At 43.5% G+C, this 24020-nt stretch overlaps 1 protein-coding gene across 1 annotated transcript; it reads right to left on the bottom strand.

The window, feature by feature from the left end:
• Positions 1-169: 169 nt before the first annotated feature.
• LOC133794981 (potassium transporter 5-like) lies at positions 170-22234 on the bottom strand. The gene is made up of 7 exons (XM_062232434.1): positions 21849-22234; positions 21413-21641; positions 18627-18875; positions 3301-3351; positions 2930-3190; positions 1701-2123; positions 170-1354 (listed from the first exon to the last, which is right to left on the bottom strand). The coding sequence occupies exons 1-7, from the start codon at positions 22056-22058 to the stop codon at positions 375-377; spliced, it is 2403 nt and encodes an 800-aa protein (XP_062088418.1). The 5' UTR covers positions 22059-22234; the 3' UTR covers positions 170-374.
• Positions 22235-24020: the final 1786 nt, after the last annotated feature.

Genomic DNA, 24020 nt, shown 5'->3' with positions numbered 1-24020 from the left:
GGTACTGTTTGTATCATTGAGCTTCCAATGCCAAATCAATTATTTATATACATAATATAAAAATATTATAGTGTAAAATTATAAATAAAATTTATCATTTGCACGTTTTATTTATTTAAGACATTAATTGTATATTTATGCTTAAAATTACATTTTTAAGCTTAATAAATAACAATAGCAATCATCATTCATTTTCATTCTTATTTTAAGTACACGTATACTACATCTGTTTTCATCCCTATAATTAACCAAAATTATCGTTATTATATATGATCTACCTCTAATTATATAAATACATATTTTCCATCTCATGTATATGAAGTAACATTGAAGCCCAGTCTTCCCATATTGAAATGTAAGATGAATAATTTGATTCAAAGTTCATAAGTCATCCCCACTTTAAGCATGCGTTTGTGAGGAATATCAAATAGTTTGTCAGTCTGCCTCAAATTCTTCTTCAAGAAATTATAAGCATAGTTTATCAGGATTCTCTTACCTATCCCTGATCCTTTACATGCCACCACTTCGTTCTCACCAATCAAGTGCACCACTCCAGCGCCCCACGCCTTGTCAATTGCCTCAATTTCTCTATCCAATTTCTCGTGATAATCTTCTTCTTTATCACCAACAGTCAATCCTTCTTCTTTTGATGATAACCTTCCATCATCATTATCGATACCCGTAACGATCTCTCTATTATTATTATTATTTGTATTACTGTTGGTTATAATATGGAACAACCAAAATTCATTTTTGATAAACTCTTTCAATTTCTCAACCAACATTTTCTCAAAAGGTTCATGCTCGTTACGAACATCCGTGTAACCGTACCTTGCAACGCAGCGAAATACGAATAGATTCTTGGGATCTATTCTACGAAACAAGAATCTTTCCTCCTGTGGAACCTTACTAATTGGTAATGATTTAATTGAGACAAAAACGAGGACTGAGTGCAACGCAGGGACATTCTCTGCATAGTGCTTAAAAATGGGAGGAATACCTTGAACAAGTTCTGAGTAGAACATTGCAAGGCCTGGTAATCGATGAAAGTTGGTCTCGTTAGTGATCTCCTTAACTTTTTCAGGAGCAAGTTTGTGATCGAGCTCATAATAGTACTTTCTCCTATACACGTCGTTCCAAACAAACATGACAGCCATTAACAGCCCCGCAAAAGCGAGGGGAAGATAGCCTCCTTGGTCGAATTTGTAGAGGACCGAGCTTAGGTAGAGAAGTTCGACTGAGCCAATGACGACAACGTAGGTGATTACCAAGAATATGTTGGTCTTCCATATCATTACCATTATTAATACAAGGAAAGAGGATGTGAGTGTCATCACAAACACTACAGCTATTCCTGTTTATAGTACAAAATATATACCAATCATATATATTAGTACAAAATATAACTTGTGATCAATCAATAAAACATTACGTAATAACTTTTTTGTCAAGAAAAGGCAATATTATTTAGTCATGCCATTCAACTTTGTCAATAGGGATATTAACTCTAAAAGGTACATGATTTGAATGTGACTAGCTAGCTAGCTCATTAATTTTTCAATCACGAGATTCTTTTACATTTTATATTTTTTTTTCTGAGGGAATTATTTGTGTGATTGTAAGTGATAATATAATGGTCAGAAGTAAACGAATGATGTTGTGAACATATAGATTTGAGCATATAATAAATTTATACTCACCATAGGCATTTCCAATCTTGGTAGTGGTTCTGAAACCCAAAGTAACAGCAACACAAGCCAGCATAAGAAGATAGTTGGCCTCTGGAACAAAAACTTGACCTTCGTACTTGGTAGAAGTATGAACGATCTTCACACGTGGAAAACAGCCCAGGGAGAGAGATTGTTGGATTATGGAGAAAGTCCCTGAAATCATGGCTTGACTAGCTATAATGGCCGCGCATACGGCCACCACAAACATTGGCCAATACAGTGGCTTGGGAATAGATTTGTAGAAAGTATCACTGACAATATCGTTGTGCTTCCGAAGAAACGAGGCTTGTCCAGCGTATGCCATTACCAGAGCTGGGTACGTTATTGAACACATGCTTATTTGAATGGACCTTACGGTGAAGTGCCCCACGTCTGCGAATAGAGCCTCCGTTCCTATTACATTACATAATTATTTTATATTAATCAGTTAAAATTTATCATTATTAATTAATTAATCAATAAGTAAAATGTGGATATAATTAATTCTTTAATATGCTTTATGTGACACCATCTCTATAGAAAGAAAACATCCCCACACGTCAGTATTAATAATATCACTATTTAGTGTCACAAAAGATTAACAATTAATTGAAAAAAATGAATATGTTGTGCTTAGTTACAAATTGTTTTATTATATACTCAATAAAAAATTATTATAAAATTATGTTTTGATAAAAATTGTGTAGTGTCTGTTTTGTCCCATGTTATCATTTAGAAACTAATACACTTAGGGTGTGTTTAATAGACGTATTGTCTTATATAGTATTATATTAGATTATATTATAAAGCATAATTTTATATAAAACTATATTTAGTATTGAATTTTATTTACATATTAATAAAAATCAATAACAACCATATAATATTATATAAAAATATATTATACTATACAATCTAATTTAATATAATATTATACAATACATTATAATACAAGCAAAACACACCCTTAAATAATTAAAATAAAATTAGCACCAGTAGCTTATACCAAAATCATAATACAAAAACACGCTTAGTTTTGGTTTAACATGATAGAAATATTAATGAAAAATTATTTTTGTGGAACCAAAATGAAACTAGTTATAAAGTTAGAAATAAATTATTTAGAGCTTGCCCTGACTCTAACAAACAGAACAATGATTAAGGTTGTCATTTTAAATATTAATTTTTTAGCCTATACTGTACTAGGAAAATGAATGAACCTGTTATGGCTAGAACAATGCCACCAAGAGAAATCCAAGCGTCCTTCTTGTTTCTGTGAATATAATCGACTATGTATTTAGGATTTATGGCTTTGACGACGGAAGGATCAAATTTGACAAAGTTGTGAAGACCAATGCCAGAGATGAGTGCGAACCATAAACAAATTATGGGAGCAAAACTATAGCCCACTTTATCAGTTCCGAACCTTTGGACCATAAATAGGCATATCAAAATGCCAACTGAGATCCAAACAATCATATCTGTGGCCACAAATAACATTATTATTAAGTATATATTAATCTAAGAAATTTCTTTACTTTAAATGAATATATATATAGATAGATATACTTGAAAAGAAACTTAATTGCACCTTGGCTCATGTTAGATGTAGCGTTCTTGATGCCTCCAACAGCCGACAGAACTGCAATGATAAATATTATTAATTTGTACTATGATGTATATATATAGGGATGACAATTAATTGGATATGAATTCCCAATTTAATGGTGACATTGCTTGTCTCGTACTAAATTCGAACCATTTACATATTATAATTAATATATATTTTTAATTTTATATTTTTTTTCAAATTATAATCATTTTCTATATGTTTTATGTTATTAATTTGATAAATATAACAATATGAATATTAAATAGAATGAGAATGATATTTCAAAAACCAAAGGATTTTCCCCAAAACATGTCCACCCAAAAAATACTTAATATACTTTCTACTAAGTAAAAATAACGTGCAATACACGTTTGTTTAGTTTTAAAATTATAAACATGCATTTATTTTTATTATTATTTTAATTATCATATAAATAAACAATATCATAAAAATAAATAAAATATTTTAATATAATATATGACATAAATGTATTAAAAAATTAGGACAAAACATTGTCTATAATTTTAATAAAAACTAGTTCACTCTTTTTTTCAATATATAATAGAATGAATTATAGTTCTATAGTATATATAATTTCTACATATATGATATCTAAATACAACTGTTAACCGAGATTTTCGGCAACTCTATTAATAACTTATATTTACTGATAATTATAGTGAAAACTGAAGATTAACACGGGGTTTTTACGTGGTTGGGGCGTTAACTAGCCTTAGTCCACGAGTCTGTAGTATTAGAGCTTGAATAAGCTTTTACAATGGAGTTTCTCTCTATATTTTGACAGGGTTACTGTATCTTAGATGATCAGAGGTCCCCTTTACAGTGTTCTGTAGCTTATATTTATAAGCTTATAGGAACACCAGGTCTGGGCCGGGTACGACCCGGGCCCATCGGAAACATGGATATTCGTGGCCTTTCTAGTGGAGGCCCAACACAAAAGATACAAAATACACGAATTCCAAACCAGCTAAGGCCCAACAGGTTGACCTTAGAGCTATATCTCGCCCGACAAAACGGTGCTTTTGGTCTGGACACTTTGATTTACGAGGAAGATTCAGGAGACAAGACCAGTCAGAGTACCTGACAGCGCAGACCCGAAACAACGGCGTGCAATCCCGAGGTGGCCTTTTTTGCAGGTGAAAAGTGGGGACAACGCCCACACGGAGTGAGGCGGCTTCAGGGTCCTGGACGCTTGACCCCTTCAACCGGGGGTGAGGTGATCCGGGTCCATTTACCTTTGTCCCGCTTCGTTTACCATAGGCCCGGACCGTACCAGGGTCCGGGACCTGGACGCGTGGGTCGCAGGGGGCCCGAACGCTCTGTACGTCGCCCGGACTATCGTCCCGGAGGACGGACCTGGAGGAACATGCCGGACCCCTCTAATGGGCCCAGACATGCATCCCCGGTCCATACCCCTCCCTCTGGGCGCCCTCCGTACCAGGAGGCCTTGGGCCGGGCCCGCACGCTTACATGGCCCCTGACAGTGGGCCCGGACGAATGTCCCGAGCCCATGCAGGAAATGGGGATAACAGTTACCCCCCAAGCCTTCGCCTAGGTCTGCCAGGAGGAGGGTTGCATCGTCTCCAGGACGCCCGTGTGGTTGCATCCCCAGTTCCTGCCCGAGATCGTGGGTCCGTGACAGCGGGCCGTGGCACTGGCCGCATGTTTGGCCCAGATCGTTTACCATTATCCGGGGATGTTTACCTTCGTCCCGCTTGGTGGCAAGGACACACGTGTCACCAGGTGATTGCTACACAGATCTTGAAAGGTCGCCTATCTCTCTCAAGGGTCGCTAGGCCTAGGCTAGGGTGTCAGCGCACGTCTCGAAGCGTCCCATCCGCACAGGGGCCATCATTAATGTCCATGGGACAAGGTAGACCGTAGGATGGGGCGACCTTTGGCATCCGCCACTCCTGGGCCGTCAGATCTGAGATGGCGAGGATCCAACCTGAAAGGACTCATAAATGTCCCTGCGTGATTCCCGACCGTTCGATGAAGAGACACATGTCCGTTGGATCGTGGGCCAGGACTTAGGGCCATTATAAATACCCCACGAAAAACACTACTCGAGCTTTGCATGTCCGACATCGCCGATGACATATATCGCCGCCTGCTAACTCTGCGTCGCCGCCTGTTCCCCAGAACCCCAACTTCTGCTCTTCTACCTGAAGACGCATCTCGGGTTTGTCCTGTCGACGAATTACTACACCGGCTGCACCGCTTCAAGAACGAGGTTCTGTCGCCCTTACAGTCGGACAACCATCATCTTCTACGGCCGACACCTCACAGTAAGTCCTCCTGACTCTCTTGATAACTTTATGAACTTATGATGTTCTTTTGATGCGTGCGTTTAGGCTCTATGCTTAGAAGTTGTTAGGAAGGCCGCCTAGTTCGGGTTGCTCTGTATCCGGATGCTTCCCGGACGGAGGGCGGACCTTAGTAGTCTCCCCTCCCGATCAGGGTCCCGGGAGTCCCGGACCTAATCCGACGGGACTCCAAGCAGTCCTTAGGAGACTCCCCGTACCTTGACCGACTTTCTTGGGTTTAGGTACTGACTGCTTGGTTTTCTTTCTTTGTTCCCAGATCGTCAGCTATGGCAACGGGCGTTACGCTCCATTCTGAAGAAAAGGTCAATAGGGCCCCTGTCACCGTTCCCGGATCCCAGACCCCTAAGGGCAATAGGTGGGAAATGGACGTGACGGCCAACTCGTTCCAAAATTACCAGATGATGCTGCTCCTGGAGCAGCGCCTGGTCATCGAATCAACTCCGGGCCTCTTTCACAACTGCCTGGCCAGGCTCGAGGAGCGGGCGCATACGTCCGTGGAAGGATTTGGAGCCTGGAGTGCTGGCCACATTAGCGCGGGAGCTACGCTCCCGCTGCATGACTATTTCGTGCGGTTCTTGACGTACGTGGGAATCGCACCATTCCAGCTTCTGCCCCAAGCGTACCGTCTACTCGCTGGATGGCGGGTGTTTTGCGCCGCGAAGGAGATCGCGGAGCCCACCCCTGTGGAGGTCCTGTACTTCTACAAGCTGGAGCCGCAGGTTTATGTCAAGGACAAGACCCTGGACGGCTTTTATAGGCTGAAGCCGCGAATTAGCTATCCCGCTCCTACCAGCTCTTGGAGGCATCCCCCGGATGTCAGGCATTACTGGTTCATGACGTTCGGGTTCCTCGTGGAAAAGAACCCAACGTTGTTGCTGGACTTCCAGCGAGTGGGTAAGTATTTTCCTGGACATCTCTTTTATTCCTCATCTTTTCTACCCGTCTCTTAGCATATCTTCCGGGTGCAGGGTCCTTCGCTCAAACTCCCCTTACCGAGTTCATTCTGGAAAGGAGGAGATTTTATTCCAAATTGAGCGCGGAGGAGCCGGACGTCGAGAGCTACGTCATGGACGACAATCTCCGACTGGTCGGGATGCTCGCGGCCACCCAGACCATTGTTATCCCGAACCTTTGGGGCATCCCCTGCGAGAAGAATGTCGACGTCCCGAAGCAGATGGCCCTGGATCACATTGCCACTGTGGTAAGAGAGGCGCGAGCCGACGCGGCCCGGCGCAAGAAGGACTAGGCCCCAGCAGAAGCGGCCACCTCAGAAGAGCTGGAGGAGCTCTTCGAAGATTCCCTACCAAACGTTGGGACTCCCGGGGCTAGCGTATCGGGGCGAGGTAACTCCCCTTTAATCTTAACTTATGCTCCCCGAGTCGGGGACTTAGCTAGGGATAGGCTAGTGCCCCCGGACCCCGCGCTTGGGGCCGACGGGGAGATGAGACCTTCAATTCCCATCCCCGTAGGCTCGAAGGTCCTCATGTTCTTATCCGGGTTCCTCCAGTACGGGGGTTTTCTGAACCCGGACGACATAGGGGATCGGGTCCATTCGTTTGCTTTAGAGGAATTGAGTCATGCCCGGGGCACAGACGAGGGTTCGTCCTGGGTCATTTATAACTTTGATTTATGTCTTCATCTAATTGGTTTATCGTCCTAACTCCCTCTTTCTGTGCTTTTGCAGGGGACTCCGATATGTCAAACCCTGCCAGTGAAATGAGGCGGCTCATCAAGGAAAGGGAGGCCAAGAAGGCGGCCAGGAAGAACAGCGAGGCGATGGGCCTGGAGATACACCCTGCCAAGGAGTTGTCCGGGACGGAGCTTCGCCCCGGCGAAGGTGCCCTGGCCGTGGTCCCCTTCCGGGCCGTGGAGCCTGTCGCAAACTCCGCCTCCGCCCCGCCCCACATGATTGACTTGGAGGCGGGTGCGGCTGTCAGCCGGAACTCCGGGAAGAGGGGCCCAGACGATGGCGCCGAAGAGGGCAACACGAGGAAGAGGCCCCGGACGAGGCGAGCCGGATCGACTGAAGAGTCACATGGGGAGAGTCGGCTGGCCGCGAAGGAAATCCCTGCACCGCCAATTCTCCCCCTACGCCCAACTCTCCTCGAGGAGGGGGAGTCAGCCCTGCGGGATGAGCAGTCCCGGCTGATCAACCGGACCTGGGAAAACGACCGATGCTGGAGGGATGAAACTTACAAGGCCCTGACGATCCATCGTCAAGTCGAATTCTCGGATCGTCCTGCCGAGTTCAGCGCTCCTCAGCCGATCGTGGACCGGCTAGTCGCCGAAGCGGGCTTCCGCCCTAAACTTGGCCAGGACACGACCCCCCTGGCGGCTGATCTGTTGGATCAGGTTGGGAGCACCATGTCCAACCTTCAGCTTAAGAGGTACGCCACGATAGCCAACCCGGACGTACTGTTCATCTCCCAGGCTCTCCGCCACCAGGCCACCACGGTAACTTTTACTTCTCTTACAATTCTTCCCTTACTTGTTGATGATAGTTTTATTTTCTAACTTTTCTTTGCTCCAGGTTGATCTGTTGTCCCAACGGAGTGCCGATCTGGTGGCCGAGCTCGCCATAAAGATGGAGACGGCCAAGCTGGAGTTGGAGGCGGCTGTGAATCAGAGGGAGGCCACCAAGGAGGCTCTTGGCTAGGAGACGGCCCATGTCCAGGCAGAGGTGGCCCGTATCCAGACAGAGCGCGAGGAGCTCGGCCGCGCCAAGGCCGGGTTGGAAGAGGAGTTGTCCCGGAAAACAAAAGAGGCCGATGAGCGGGCGACTCTCCTGGAGACGGCCGCGGCTCAGTCCGTCCTGGATAAGGAGGAGATCCTGGCCTTGAAGGCCCGAGTCTGCGAACTGGGCGATTCCCTGCTTCAAGAGAAGGCGGCCCACGAAACGACATGTCGTGAAAAGGAGGAGGCCGAGGGCATGTTGGATGTCACCTTTGACGAGGCCATCTACATGGCCTGGTGCAAGATTAAGAGTATGAATCTCCTCGTCTTCCCTGATCCCGAGTCAAAGCGGGCCGAGTACGAGGCCAAGGAGAGGGAGGATGCGGACCTCCGGGCAGATGCGTTGTAGGCCTGAACCCCGGCCTTGTAGTTTTTATTAGTGTTTTTGGCTTGTAATTAAACTTAGAACACTGCTACCTTCTCTGGTTTTTATGAAGGCTTCCTTTCATTGTTCCAAGTAGAAACTTCATTTTGTTGCCGCGATTACCTGATTGCAAGGGTTTAGTCCCGGTTCCAACGCCCTGGACAAGACCCAACGACTTAACTTTCCAAGTTTCTAATCCTGGCACCCAGTCCAGGGCCCTCGGGGCTTGGTTTAACTTGGAGTTCTGTTCTCCTTTTATCAGTTTTAGGCCCTGGCTTTGCCCAGGGGAAAACCGGATGATTTTATATCCCGGAAGTCAATTGTCCGGACCGGACGAGCCCTGAGCTCAGTCCTCTTTATTTTACTTCCCCGGGCAACACTTGTCCAGGGCGGGACCGACCTTGGTCCCGGTTCTTCTTTACATTATACTCCCGGACATCGTTCGTCCAGGGCGGGATCGGCTATGGGGCCGGTCCTCTGTTTTATCCCCGAACGTCGTTCGTCCGGGGTGGGACCGGCCTTAGGTCGCTCCTCTTTATACCCCCGGACATCGTTCGTCCAGGGTGGGACCGGCCTTGGGCTCGGTCCTCTTTTATACCCCCAGACATCGTTCGTCCAGGGTGGGACCGACCTTGGGCTCGGTCCTGTTTTATACTCCCGGACGTCGTTCATCCGGGGTGGGACCGGCCTTGGGCTCGGTCCTTCGTTTTTGTACCCCTAGACATCGTTCGTCCGGGGTGGGACCGGCCTTGGGCTCGGTCCTTCGTTTTTGTACCCTCGAACATCGTTCGTCTAGGGTGTGACCGGCCTTGGGCCCGGAACTCTTTTCTATTCCCGGACATCGTTCGTCCGGGGTGGGACCGGCCTCGGGCTCGGTCCTCTTTTATACCCCCGGACGTCGTTCGTCCGGGGTGGGACCGGCCTCGGGCTCGGTCCTCTTTTATACCCCTGGACGTCGTTCGTCCGGGGTGGGACCGGCCTCGGGCTCGGTCCTCTTTTATACCCCCGGACGAAGACCGACCTTGGGCTCGATCCTCTTTTATACTCCCGGACGTCGTTCGTCCGGGGTGGGCCCGGTCCTCTTTTATACCCCCGGACGTTGTTCGTCCAGGGTGGGACCGGCCTTAGGCCCGGTCCTCTTTTATACCCCCGGACGTCGTTCGTCCGGGGTGGGACCGGCCTTGGGCCCGGTTCTCTTTTATACCCCCGGACACCGTTCGTCCGGGGTGGGACCGGCCTTGGGCCCGGTCCTCTTTTATACCCCAGAACATCGTTCGTCCGGGGTGGGACCGGCCTTGGGCTCGGTTCTCTTTTATACCCCCGGACACCGTTCGTTCGGGGTGGGACCGGCCTTGGGCTCGGTCCTCTTTTATACCCCCAGACGTCGTTCGTCCGGGGTGGGACCGGCCTTGGGCTCGGACCTCTTTTATAGCCTCGGACGTCGTTCGTCCGGGGTGGGACCGGCCTTGGGCTCAGTCCTCTTTTATACCCCCGGATACCATTCGTCCGGGGTGGGACCGACCTTGGGCTCGGTCCTCTTTTATACCCCCGGACGTCGTTCGTCCGGGGTGGGACCGTGGGGTTTGCGTCTCCCGGACTGTGGTCCGAGCCGGGACTAGCCTAAGCTTGCGCCCCGCCAGGTGTTTGCTTATACCTGGGATGATACCCCCCACAAGTGAGCGGAGACAGGTCTGGGGTCACTTGAGAAAGATTATCATGGTTTCACAATATTTCTTTATGATGTTTTGCATACGTCATTTTCATTGTTTGAAAAAGGTTTGCCCTGAGGCGTACATTGTTTACAACGAAAATATTATACCGGGAAAGGCTCCTTGACTATTGATAGTATTTACGGAGATGCTCCGCATTCCAGACTCGCGGGACTTCCGAGCCATCGAGCCGCTTTAAGCGGTACGTTCCGGGGCACACCTTGTGTTGGATCTCATATGGCCCCTCCCAATTTGGGCCCAGAACCCCCACTCCCGGATCTTGAGTGGCAGGGAAGACTCTTCGCAAGACCAAGTCGCCGGTTTCAAACTTACGGCTCTTGACTTTGGAGTTGAAGTGTCGTGCGATCTTGCCTTGGTGCATCTTCAGCTGCACCTGCGACTCTTCCCGGATCTCTTCGATGAGATCTAGTGATTCTTGGAGTAAGGCGTGGTTCTGGATGGGATCGTATGTGTCACGTCGGTGGGACGGGACGGCCGTTTCGATTGGGATGACGGCTTCGCATCCATAGACCATAGAGTAGGGGGTGTGTCCAGTTGACGTCCGCTCGGTTGTCCGGTAAGCCCATAGTACGCGGGGGAGTTCCTCAGGCCACTTGCTCTTGTGGGCCTGGAGCTTTTTCTTCAGTGTCCCCTTTAGGATTTTGTTCACGGCTTCTGCTTGCTCGTTTGCCTGGGGTCTGGCAACTGCGGAGAAGCTCTTCACTATACTGTGCCTTTCGCAAAAATCCGTGAAGTGGGCGCTGTCGAACTGCTTCCCGTTGTCGGACACGATTTTATAGGGGAGGGCGTATCGACACACTATGTTGTTGACGACAAAGTCTAAGGCCTTTTTGGAAGTGATTGTGCTCATGGGCTCCGCCTCAACCCACTTCGTGTAGTAGTCCACGGCCACGATGGCATACTTTACCCCTCCTCTTCCGGTCGGGAGAGACCTAACGAGATCGATTCCCCACACTGCAAAGGGCCAGGGGCTATTCATCAGGGTTATTTCTGTCGGGGAGGCCCGTGGCACCTTCGCGTACCTCTAGCACTGCTCGCACTTGCGGACGTATTCAATGCAGTCTTTCTTCATGGTTGGCCAGAAGTATCCTTGGCGTAGGATCTTTTTGGACAGACTGGGCCCGGCAGTGTGATCTCCGCAAAAACCTTCATGCACCTCATGCATGATGGTGCCCAACTTGGTTCTGGACACGCACCTGAGGTAAGGCATGGATAAACCCCAGCGATAGAGCTTTCCGTCGATCATGACGTAACGGTGGACTTGGTACTGGAGTTTCCTGGCAGTGGCCCGGTCTATTGGAACTTCCCCGACAGACAGATAGCGGATTAGCGGTCCCATCCAGGAAGCGGAGTGATCTACGGTGTGGACGGCGGGGGTCATGATGCTCGGGACGGGGAGATGGTTGACGGGAACCAGTCCGGCCTGCTCGGCCTCTGCGTCGGTGGCCAGCTTCGCTAGCGTGTCCGCGAAGACATTCTGCTCCCGAGGGATCTGGCGGATGGAAAGGGCTGCAAATGCCTGGAGCATTTCCCTCGCTTGAGTCACGTATGCCGCCATTCTCTCTCCCTTGGTCTGATACTCCCCTGAGATTTGTCTGACGACTAGCTGGGAATCGCTGTAAATTTCCAGGTTCGCTGCCCCTACCTCCTGGGCCAAGCGCAGGCCGGCTAGGACAGCTTCATGCTCCGCCTCGTTGTTCGATGCTTTGAACTGGAAGCGGAGGGCATTTTGTAGCTGGTGCCCCTGCGGTGACACCAAGATGATCCCGGCCCCGGCCCCGACCCCGGCCCCATTCTCGTTCGAGGCTCCGTCCACGAAGATTTTCCACACGGGCGCCGCGGGGGCTTCGGGAATACTGTCTTCCGGAGAAATCCCGGAACATTCGACAATGAAATTGGCCAGGGCCTGTCCCTTGATGGACACCCTGGGCACGTACGATATATCGAACTGGCTTAGCTCCATGGCCCACTTCAGGAGTCTTCCCGATGACTCGGGCTTCTGTAATACCTGCCGCAGGGGATGGTTGGTTAAGACCTTTATGGCGTGGGCCTGAAAGTAAGGTCGAAGCTTCCTGGACGCCATCAGCAGGCAAAAAGTCAGCTTTTCGATCAACGGGTATCGAGATTCCACGTCTAGCAACCGCTTGCTTACATAGTATACCGGGAGTTGTGTCCTTTCTTCCTCTCGTACCAATACGGCGCTGACCGCGTGCTCGATCACGACCAGGTATAAATACAGGGGCTCCCCCTCCACCGGTTTCGCCAGGATTGGGGCTTTGGCCAGGTGTTCTTTCAGATTTCGAAAGGCCTCTTCGCACTCGGGCAACCACTCGAAATGCTGGCTTCCTCGAAGGACGTTGAAGAAAGGGACGCACTTGTCCGTGGCTTTAGAAATGAAACGGCTCAGGGCGGAAACTCGCCCCGTCAGGTTTTGCACGTCCTTGTGCTTTTGGGGAGAGGCCATGTCGATCAGTGCCTTGATCTTATCCGGATTGGCTTCTATTCCCCGGAAACTCACTATGAAGCCCAGGAACTTCCCAGAAGCCACGCCGAAAGTGCACTTCTTAGGATTCAGCTTCATCCCGTACTTCCGGATAACCGCGAAAGCCTCCACCAAGTCGTCTGAATGGTCCCGGGATGTCTTTGACTTGACCAGCATATCATCGATGTATACCTCCATGTTTCGCCCCAACTGGGCCTGAAACATCCGATTGACGAGCCTTTGGTAAGTTGCTCCAGCATTCTTGAGTCCGAAGGGCATGAGTATGTAGCAGTAGATGCCATTGTCGGTCTGGAAACTGGTATGTTCCTGATCTGCCACGTGCATAAAGATCTGATTGTAGCCACAGTAAGCGTCCATGAAGCTCAAAATCGCGTATCCAGACGTAGCATCCACCATTTGGTCGATCCGGGGGAGCGGGAAACAGTCCTTCGGACAGGCTTTGTTGAGGTACGTGAAGTCAATGCATGTTCTCCAAGTCCCGTTCGGTTTCGGCACCAGGAAGGGATTGGCCAGCCACACGGGGTACACAGACTCGCGAATGAAGTTGATAGAAGACAGCTTCTCAACCTCCAGTTTAAGGGCCTCGGCCCTCTCTGTCCCCAAAGGCCTGCGTTTCTGGCGGACGGGAGTCGCGTTTGGGTCAATACTCAACGCGTGGCAAATGATATTGCGGTCTATCCCGGTCATGTCGGAGTGGGACCAGGCCAGAAGGTCCTGGTTTCCCTTAACTTGGGCGATGACGGCGGCCCGAATGTCTGCTGACAGGCTTTTTCCGACTTGGATGATCCGGGTCGGATCGGTCTCACTAATGCACACCTCTTCTATTTTGTCCATTGGCTCCAGTACGCGATCGTCCCCTATCCGCGGGTCCAGGTCGTCCTCTTCCCGGACCATCCTCTCAGCAGGCGGGAGGAGAAATGGTTCGATGGGCTCCTCGCGGACCATGTATATGGGCCGGGCGGAGACATGGTAGCACTTCCTGGCGCTCTTTTGGTCTCCCCGGACGGTCCCTACCCGTCCGTTGTCGCATGGGAACTTCATGCAAAGATGGCGGATGGAGGTGATGGCCCCGAACTCGACCAGTGCGGGCCGGCCAAAAATGACGTTATAAGCAGTGGGGCAGTCCACCACTACAAAGTTACAGAACTTGAACGAGTGCTGCAATTCACCCCCCAGCGTAACCGGCAGCTGGATCTTTCCCATGGGGAGAAGCGCATCTCCGTTGAAGCCGTAAATTTGGGTCGGGCAGGATGCCAGATCCGCTTCCGTCAAGCCAATGGCGGTGAAGGCGGGCTTGAACAATAGATTAACGAAACTTCCGTCATCCACCAACACGCGGGACACCAACTTGTTGGCGATTTGAGCATCTATGACCAGCGGGTCGTGGTGCGAAAAGTGGACGTTGCAGGCGTCGTCCACCGTGAAGGTGATGGGGAGGTTTATCAATTTAGGGCGCTGAGCCGGAGCCTGGACAAGGGCGCACACTTCCTGTTCGTGGTCCAGCTCGCTCAGATAGCGCTTTTGGTCATTCCTTGATGGCCCTCCCAGGTGAGGTTCTCCCGAGATGGTTGCCACATGTCCATCAACTCGGGGAGGGGCTGCCTAGGAAGGGTAAGGCATTCCGGGGCAGGGAACTTGCGCGGCGGGGGCCCCCTGAGGGGCCTGCGCCGGGGGTCCCTGTGCATACCCTCCCTGGGGGGGCTATGCCCGAGTCGTTCCCGGGGCCGCGGGTTGCCCAGGGCTTGCTGACATGCCTGGGACTCCCACGGGCATCCTTACCCACTGGTGGAGGTGCCCCAACTTGATGAGGTTTTCAATCTCATCCTTGAGTTGCCGACATTCATCGGTGGTGTGACCCACATCCTTGTGATAGGCGCACCTTTTGTTGGTGTCTCTCGGATTCCTTCCCCCTTCTTGACCGGCTCGGGTCGGTTCTAGCCTTTGCCCGATCACTTCGCCCGGGCGGGATTCACGCTTGCCTCGGTCACTCCTGATTATGACTGTGGGGCCCCGACATGGGCCATGCTGTGTCCTACCGGCGCGACGGCGTAACCAGAGAAGTGGGTGGATTGGGCTGGGGCGTACCCCGAAGTGGCAGGGCCGTACACCGTAGGGGTATAGCGAACCCCAGGCGCGACGGCCAATCCAGGGGCAACGAGGGGCGCGAAGGGCTGTGCCGGGAACTGCCCCCGTAACCCAGGAACGACTGGGGGACGGGCTGCGGGGCCGGAGGCCACCTGAAAGCCTGGATCTGAGCTTCCTCCCAGTTGATAAATCATTGGGCCCTCCTGATGAACTCTTCTAGGGTAGCCGCCTTGCTACGCTGCATGTCATCCCAAAGTGGGGACCCAGCCTGGATTCCGGACTGTAATGCCACCAGGCGTTGTCTGTCATCTACTTTCATCTTGGAGGCCTCTTCAGTAAAGCGTTGGATGTAGGCCCTCAGTGTCTCCGTGGGGAGTTGCTTAATATTTGTGAAGGCGCTGATTTGCATATCCATCCTCATGGCGGCCACGAACTGCTTTCAAAACGCTGACTGCAGCCCGGACCAGGATTGGATGGACCCCAGTTTCAGCCTCTTCCACCACTCTTCGGCGGGACCGCCCAAAGTGATCGAGAAGCAGAGGCATTTGCCGTCGTCGCTAACATGGGCCACTATCATAAGTCGGTTGTACCGGGACAGATGGTCCCTGGGATCGGTGCTTCCGGTATAGGCAGTGAGGCTTGGCATCTTGAACCCCTTGGGGAGTACGGCGTCTAGGATATGCCTTGCGCAGGGCTCTTTATCCTCTTCGTCAAAGTCGGTGTCTACGCCTTCTTTCTTGCGGACCAGGCGATCCGTGACCTTTTTCAATGCGGCCATCTGCTCCATGATTTGCCTGGCCGTGCCATCCTCCAGGGGGATTCTCTCGTTCCTCCTATCGTTGATGTTGTTCCTGAGGTCACCATCTCGGGGGAGGATCTTTTCCTTGCGGGCCCGCTCCTTCCGGGCGTTCAGTCTGTCGCGTAAGTCTACCCGGGAGGTGTCGTCCCCTGAACTGAGGGCATGACGTTCCTCGCGGCGAGGCCGTTCTCGACGGTTCTTATTAACCGAGGCACTTGGGTGCAAAGATCCTTCCCGCCCGTCTCGCCCTGGGGCGCGTCGGGGCTGTGTATTCAGTGGCCGCGTCCCCTGCGGATCGATCGGGTGGGCTCGTCCTGGGAAGGGGCGCAACTTTTCTTTCCTAGGTAGCGGCCGGGAGCGGGCCGCGGCTTTCGCGACGGGGGTGGTCTTCTCCCGGGTCTTCCGTCGCTCCCTGTTCGGGCTTCTTGGAGCTGGCTCGGGAAAAGGCTCCGGGGGAGGGACCGGGCTGGCACCTCTGGGGACCCCGGCTTGCTCTCGTGGGGCATGTTGCTGCGTTTCTGGAAGTGGGCCAGTTGCGTGGTTGACTGTCGGACCCTGCGCGGCCATGAGTTCCTGCAGGGCTTGGAGAGACTCTTGCATCCGTTGATGCGCCTCCGCTTGCTCAGCGATCCTGGCTTCCTGATCTAGGACCTGCTGCCTTAGTCTGGTCACCTCCAAGTCTTGCTGATCGTCGTGGGGGGTCCTGGGATCCACAGCTTCGTCGTGGTACTCCCCCTCATTTTCCTCTTCATAATACTCCTCCTCGTTTTCCTCTTCGTATTCTGTCCCACCTTCGTAGTCTAGTGACTTGTCTTGGTGAGATGTTTGAGGAGGCACATTCTCGGGCAGATCCTGAGGGATAGGCTGCAAAGGCAGCGGGTCTCCGTTGCCCTGCTCTGGATTGGTAGGGTCGAAGGTGGTGTGTCGCGTGTTCACCATCGCAGTAAAGGCCTGGTGTTACCACTAGCTTCCTTCAGCTCTCAATGAAAGCACCAAACTGTTAACCGAGATTTTCGACAGCTCTATTAATAACTTATATTTACTGATAATTATAGTGAAAACTGAAGATTAACACGGGGTTTTTACGTGGTTGGGGCGTTAACTAGCCTTAGTCCACGAGTCTGTAGTATTAGAGCTTGAATAACCTTTTACAATGGAGTTTCTCTCTATATTTTGACAGGGTTACTGTATCTTAGATGATCAGAGGTCCCATTTACAGTGTTCTGTAGATTATATTTATAGGATTATGGGAACACCGGGTCTGGGCCAGGTACGACTCGGGCCCATTGGAGACATGGATATTCGTGGCCTTTCTAGTGGAGGCCCAACACAAAAGATACAAAATACACGAATTCCAAACCAGCTAAGGCCCAACAGGTTGACCTTGGAGCTATATCTTGCCTGAAAAAACGGTGCCTTTGGTCTGGACACTTCGAGTTACGAGGCAGATTCAAGAGACAAGACCAATCAGAGTACCTAACAGCGCAGACCCGAAACAACGACGTGCAATCCCGAGGTGGCCTTTTCTGCAGGTGAAAAGTGGGGGCAACGCCCACGCGGAGTGAGGCGGCTTCAGGGTCCTGGACGCTTGACCCCTTCAACCGGGGGTGAGGTGATCCGGGTCCATTTACCTTTGTCCCGCTTCGTTTACCACAGGCCCGGACCGTACCAGGGTCCGGGACCTGGACGCATGGGCCGCGGAGGGCCCGAACGCTCTGTATGTCGCCCGGACTATCGTCCCGGAGGACGGACCCGGAGAAACATGCCGGACCCCTCTAATGGGCCCAGACATGCATCCCCAGTCCATACCCCTCCCTCTGGGCGCCCTCCGTACCAAGAGGCCTTGGGCCGGGCCCACACGCTTACATGGCCCCTGACAGTGGGCCCAGACGAAGGTCCCGAGCCCATGCAGGAAATGGGGATAACAACAACATTGACATAAATATAAATTACAATAATATTTAAAAAGAAATTAATAATAGAATAAAATAATAATAAAAAAAGTCATAGTGTAGAGTAATATATATGCATCAACTATTTTTAGTTTCTTATGTAACTCGCAATGTCTTTTGATGAATTTGATGAAGAAAAAGAACTCAAATCATATTAATATTGTACATGGATTTTAAATTTAAGTTTGTTGCTAGTTTTTTTTTTTAAGAAGTTTGTTTCTAGTTGATAGTATATTATATTATGTTATATGTTTAATATGATATTATTCTAATATGTGAAGTTTAAGTTTAATTAAATTTTATTTAAGATATAAAACATATAGTTTTATTAATTTTAAATAATTGTCATTGTAAAATATCTCAAAAATATCATATTTTAATTTGTTTAATTATTTATTTATTTAATTTCAAATGTAACTCGCAATGTCTTTTGGTGAATTTGATGAAGAAAAAAAACTATAATCATATTAATATTATACATGAATTTTAAATTTAAGTTTGTTGCTAGTTTTTTTTTTAAAGAAGTTAGTTTCTAGTTAATAGTAGATTATATTATGTTATATGTTTAATATGATATTGTTCTAATACGTAAAGTTTAAGTTTAATTAAATTTTATTTAAGATATAAAACGTATAGTTTTATTATTTTTAAATAATTATCATGGTAAAATATCTTAAAAATAAGAATATTCTGTTATATAAAAATATTCAGTTAAAGTTAACGAAAAAAATAAAAAACCGTTAAAATCAAGAATTTTTCTTATTATATAGAAAAAATATTTATATAACAACCTGAAATGCAAGGTGTGAGGACTCCGTCGCCGATAACCATTGAAGTGCCAAGCATAGTTGCGAACAAGAGGAAATACTTTGTGGATTTGGAGTTCTCAAGCTTAGACTTGAGTTTTGAAGCCATTTTTAGTCTATTACTAGGCAACTCGAGCTGGAAATTAGAAACATCTCTATCCTCAGCTTGTTCACTTGGTGTTAATCCCACTTTCGCATATCGACATATAAGTGAGTATAATGCAAATGTCCCTCCTATATTTTTATGAAAAATATTTAACATATGTCCATGTCAACGAACAAGCATGCAACATTAATTAAGAATCAATATATATATATATACACATATAAGGAGCAATTACAACGTATATCTTTTTTTTATAACATCGGTGCATCCGTTTTTTTATTACGGCATATGAATAGTTATAATCTCAAATTTTTTTATATGATGTTGTACATTATAGATATCTAGAACTTCATACAAATTTTCAAGAAATTCTGAATAAATTATGGTACTGAAACAGGGTCTAAACTGTCTGTTGCATGCGTGCCTGTTTTTTTGTGTACGCGTGTAAAGTTTGACAGTTTGAACTCTGTTTTCGGTTTCGTAAACTATTCAGAATTTCTTCAAAATTTGCAGGATATTCTAAATACCTACAATGTACATCGTCATATAAAAAATTTGGATTATAACTATTCAGGTGCTGAAATAAAAAAAAGATGTACTGGTGTTGCAAAAAATGAGATACGTATACATATAATGGAGTATATATAAGAACTTAGTAAATTAAGTGAAATGTACTGTATTAGTCACCATCATTTATATAGAGAGAGAGCATAAGTTTGATGTTTAAATGTTCACTAGAAAGAAACATTATATAAATATGAGTTATATGAAAAATGTGTTCAGAGTCACACGACACTATTTTTTAAAATAGTAGATTTAATTTAGATAAATGTGATTAGCAGAGAAAAATTGTCATATTATATATAATAATTAAATATATATTTTGAGTGCACATATTATTACTCTTTGGTGTATTATATAAATTAACCAACTCGGTTAATTAAGTTAATTTGCTTTACTTTAATTAACAAGTAATATTGTAAATGTTTCTTTGACTATAATAATGTTTTTATAATAAGGTGGCACTACATGTAACAAGTACATGTGTTTAGACATCCATCCAAATAAAAACTAGAAGTCTTAACCCCAATGGACATTTCAGGTTTGATTTCCTCAATTATATTTTGCTTAGGTATTTTTCATTTAGCGAAAATGATGACATGACAAGTTTTGAACTGTGACAACAATTAATTGTTCCAACGAACATCATTTATATTTATATATTATTGCAAGCGAGTAAAACAAGGCTAGGCTTCTTGTTAATTTTGGCTGGACCACTAACTTCCAAAAAAAAAAAAAAACATTAGCGTAGGTTTTTATATTTATAATTAAATCAATAACTAGCTCTCTCAGTCTCTCTTTATAAATATCTTTTTTTATATAAAACCCTCTTTTTAAATATTTTTTTCTATATAAAAAGAGTGTAGACAATAATTTTTTTGTTTTAACAAATTGTTTTTGTTAATTACTCTGACCAAATATTACTAATATTTAACGAAATATATCTTTAAAATTTATTCAAAATAAATATTTATTAATTATATTAATGTAATATAAATTTAAATATTATAAAATATTATTATTATAATAATATTTAATATAAAACTAAATATTTAATAATTATATTAATATAAATTTAAATATTATAAAATATCATTATAATAATATATAATACATAATCTTAATTTTTATTAATTTTTTTATCATTTATATTTTTAAAGAAAACATATTATTCTTTTTATTATTTGATGTCACTTAACTAAATATATATTTATATTAAATAACAACAACCAGTATAAATACATTGTATACAGGAGTGTCGTGTGTATATAAATAGTATCTATGTGTAACTAAATAAAAAATTAGAATATCATTTATCTTCTATCAATAATAAATAATTTTTTTCTCAAATTATAAAAATATTATTTGAATAATATCATGAATTTTTGTATGTTAAATAGTGTAGTTTGCAATCTAAAAGGTTATCATATTATTATTATTATTTTGAAAAAATCATAAATAATGTGTTGTTTTAATTTTTCTTTTAAAATGTATAGGTCATTCTACTATATATAATATTTTTTATTTATTTTAAATTTATATGAGAATCATAAAAACTTAATAAAAATAATTAATAATTTTTTTAAATAAAACTAAACAAACGTGCATTAAGATATACAAATAAATCTTCAAGCCAAAATACAATTCTCATATTTTGTGCTTTAGGCTTTTATTTAAATTACATTTGATTTTCTATTTTTTTAAACTCTAACAACGATATTTTTGTTTTGTTACAAAAACATAATAAATTAACTTTACACCTAGTTTAGATAAAACATTTTAAAACAAGACTTTTTACAATTGTTTTATTATTAATATAGTTTTAATTAAATTTATTATTTTTATATTAAAAATCAAATAATAAATTACATCACATTACTAAAAGAAACCTCATATGTGATTTTAAAAAAAACTCATATTTATTAAAAATTTGACCAAAAACAATTAGAGAGATAATTTTACTAGACTTTCGAAAGTAGAGAATTATCATTTTAGAACTTTCAAAATCAAGTCTAGTACTATTACTACAATATTAATTTAATGCATTTGATTACAAATATAATAAGGCAATAATATATACATTTGAGGAGGAAAGTGATCTTACCATCACCGTTGTCATTGGCTTGTAAGACAATGAAGACATACTTGATCAAAGGGATCAAAGTGATAGTATAGAAGATCAAAGAAAGAACCCCCAAAATGTCATCGTTATGCTTTATTCCATCTGTGAATGTACTTGAGTACACATATAAAGGTGATGTACCTATATCACCATAAACTATTCCAATGCTTTGGAATGCTAGTTGAAATATCACCGACCAATTACCAGAACCCTACACAAATTAATTCCAAATATATATAATATCAGTTATATATATAGCTAGTTTCAAACAATAATAATGTATATTTTAACAGCATATAATCGGAGCTAGCTAGATACTAGATCCATAAATATGTATAAAATCAAACGCTATTTGTTATTTTATAAGAAGAAAGATACAAAATTAGAAAGAGAGATGAAATGAGATAGTTGTACTAGCCTTGGAACCATGGCCATATGCATGGTGGCCTCCAACACTGCGGGCCTCGATGTCCAAGGAGTCGTTCCTTCTTAGCCTTTGCCATGAAACTTTCTTGCCTTGAAGTCCCTTATTCTGCGCAGAAAAATCCTCCTCATGTACTATGGCAGTAGTGCTATTTTCTTCAGCCTCCACTTCCATCGTCGATTGATCTACTACTTGGTTTGACATTATTATATTACGAATATATATATATATATATATATATACTCCTCTTTGATCAAACTATATATAACTTGAAGAAGGAAAAGAAAGATATCAAGTACTACTTTATCATCTGATACATTAATTTAGAATCACGTAGATTTAAACGTTCAGTGGTGATGCCTTGGAGAGAGAAAGAGAGGTCTCTTTAGGCGCTGTTCCCTGTGTATTGGGACTTTGACTTTAATATAAGGGGAAATTATTATTTTTGCATCTCCCTCAATTTAAGCCAATTATCAAATTATACCCTAAATTTTTTTATAAACTTAAAAATAAGCGATGTTAATATAGATAGTAAAAAATACTCCTTTTATTTGTTTTTAGTCAAAATTTTATTGGAAAAAACAATATATCCTCTCTTAAAAATTTATTTTTATTCTTTTCGTATAAATAATCCATAATACTGATTAAACTTTAAATTTAAAATAAATAAAAAAATAAAGCCATATTTTTTTTAGTTTTTATATTTTATTGATATATATACAATATTATAAATATATTAATAATGCGTAAAAAAATATTAAATCATTGTTAATTTTAGATTTTTTTAAAAATATATATATGTATTTATTAGTCACTTTTATAAATTATATTTATAAAAAAAACATAAATTAATGCATTTTAAGAGGTTATTTCTTGAAATAGCAAAAAATAGAGTATTATTTTTAATTTTTTTAAAACCTAAAATTAAATTTGGTAATGTATTTAAAATGACTGATATAATTTATAGGATTAATTACACCATTCAATATGATTTGAATTTTATTTACAAAAATCACATATAAATGATTATTTACATATATACCATAATCTATAACTTAAAACAAGTTTTTTTATTATTTTTTTCTCTTTCTTCAAATCTATATATTTCTCTTTTTCTCTCTTCTCCAAAACTTAAAAATAAAATTCCATCTACACCGCTAGTTGACTGGGCTCAAAAGTGGTACAATCGCGATCTACTCTTCAAGGGGATCATTTTGATATGTGGGAAGCACATGTTTTTTGGCCGTCGCCGGAAAAGATGACCAGAATAAAAAAAAAAAAAAATTAGTTTTTTTTTTTATATTGTGTTGACAAAAAAGTAACTAAATTTTAAACTTGATCAAATTTTAATATACTAAAATTTGTATTCTTATTTTATATTTAAAAGATAATATATTGTATTGTAAACAACTTAAATCAAATTTAAAATATTCCAAGTAACTTTTTTAAAATAGATTATTTAAGATATTGTTTGATAACTTTTAAATAGAATATTAAAAAAATTACTGTATAGAATACTAAAAGTAACTTTTAATAATAAGCTATATAGTAATTTGTTATATTTTATTGTAAGTCATTAGTTTCTAAAAAATGATTAATCGGCAACATAAAAGTATCTTAAGTAATAAGACAACACAATATAATATCAAAATGACTAATGAGTGTCTTAAGATAAAAAAATTTCAAAAAATAAGTATTGGAGGTAATCAAAATGTATATAAAATAATATGCTATAAAAATAAATTATTTCATGAAAAAAGTAATTAATTGGTGAGTTATTAATATTTTAAGTAAACAAAATGTTACTTTTTTAAACCTAGAAAAACAGAAAAATTGGAATTTTGATAAAGTTTCATGTATATTACTTTTAAAATCTGAAATTTTTTGATGACGTAAAAAAGTATTTTTATAAAGGGAATTTACTTATTTGGTATCTTATGTTTTTGCAAAGTATCATTTTGGTACCCTCTGTTTTCAATAATGCTCATATAGTACCCTGTATTTTAAAATTATACATATTTGATACCCTAGACTCAGATTTGATAGATAAAATTTTGTCAATATGATCAAACTGTCATCAGTTATATGTAATTAAGTAATTAAATTTAAATTTGAAACTTACATAATTGACAGCAGTTTGATTAAATTGGTAAAATTTTATTAATT

Source organism: Humulus lupulus, chromosome 1 (genome assembly GCF_963169125.1).
Source record: "Humulus lupulus chromosome 1, drHumLupu1.1, whole genome shotgun sequence".
Lineage (NCBI taxonomy): Eukaryota > Viridiplantae > Streptophyta > Magnoliopsida > Rosales > Cannabaceae > Humulus > Humulus lupulus.
Note: the sequence above shows the minus strand (reverse complement) of the source record. Positions and strands in the feature narration are given on the sequence as shown.

Bases quoted from the DNA above. Each gene is read 5' to 3' on its own strand.
- LOC133794981 (XM_062232434.1), bottom strand. From the start codon at position 22,058: ATGTCAAACCAAGTAGTAGATCAATCGACGATGGAAGTGGAGGCTGAA. The intron at 3,191-3,300 runs GTGCAATTAAGT...TTGTGGCCACAG, and splicing joins TACATCTAACATGAGCCAAG to ATATGATTGTTTGGATCTCA. The intron at 2,124-2,929 runs GTTCATTCATTT...GTAATGTAATAG, and splicing joins CATTGTTCTAGCCATAACAG to GAACGGAGGCTCTATTCGCA.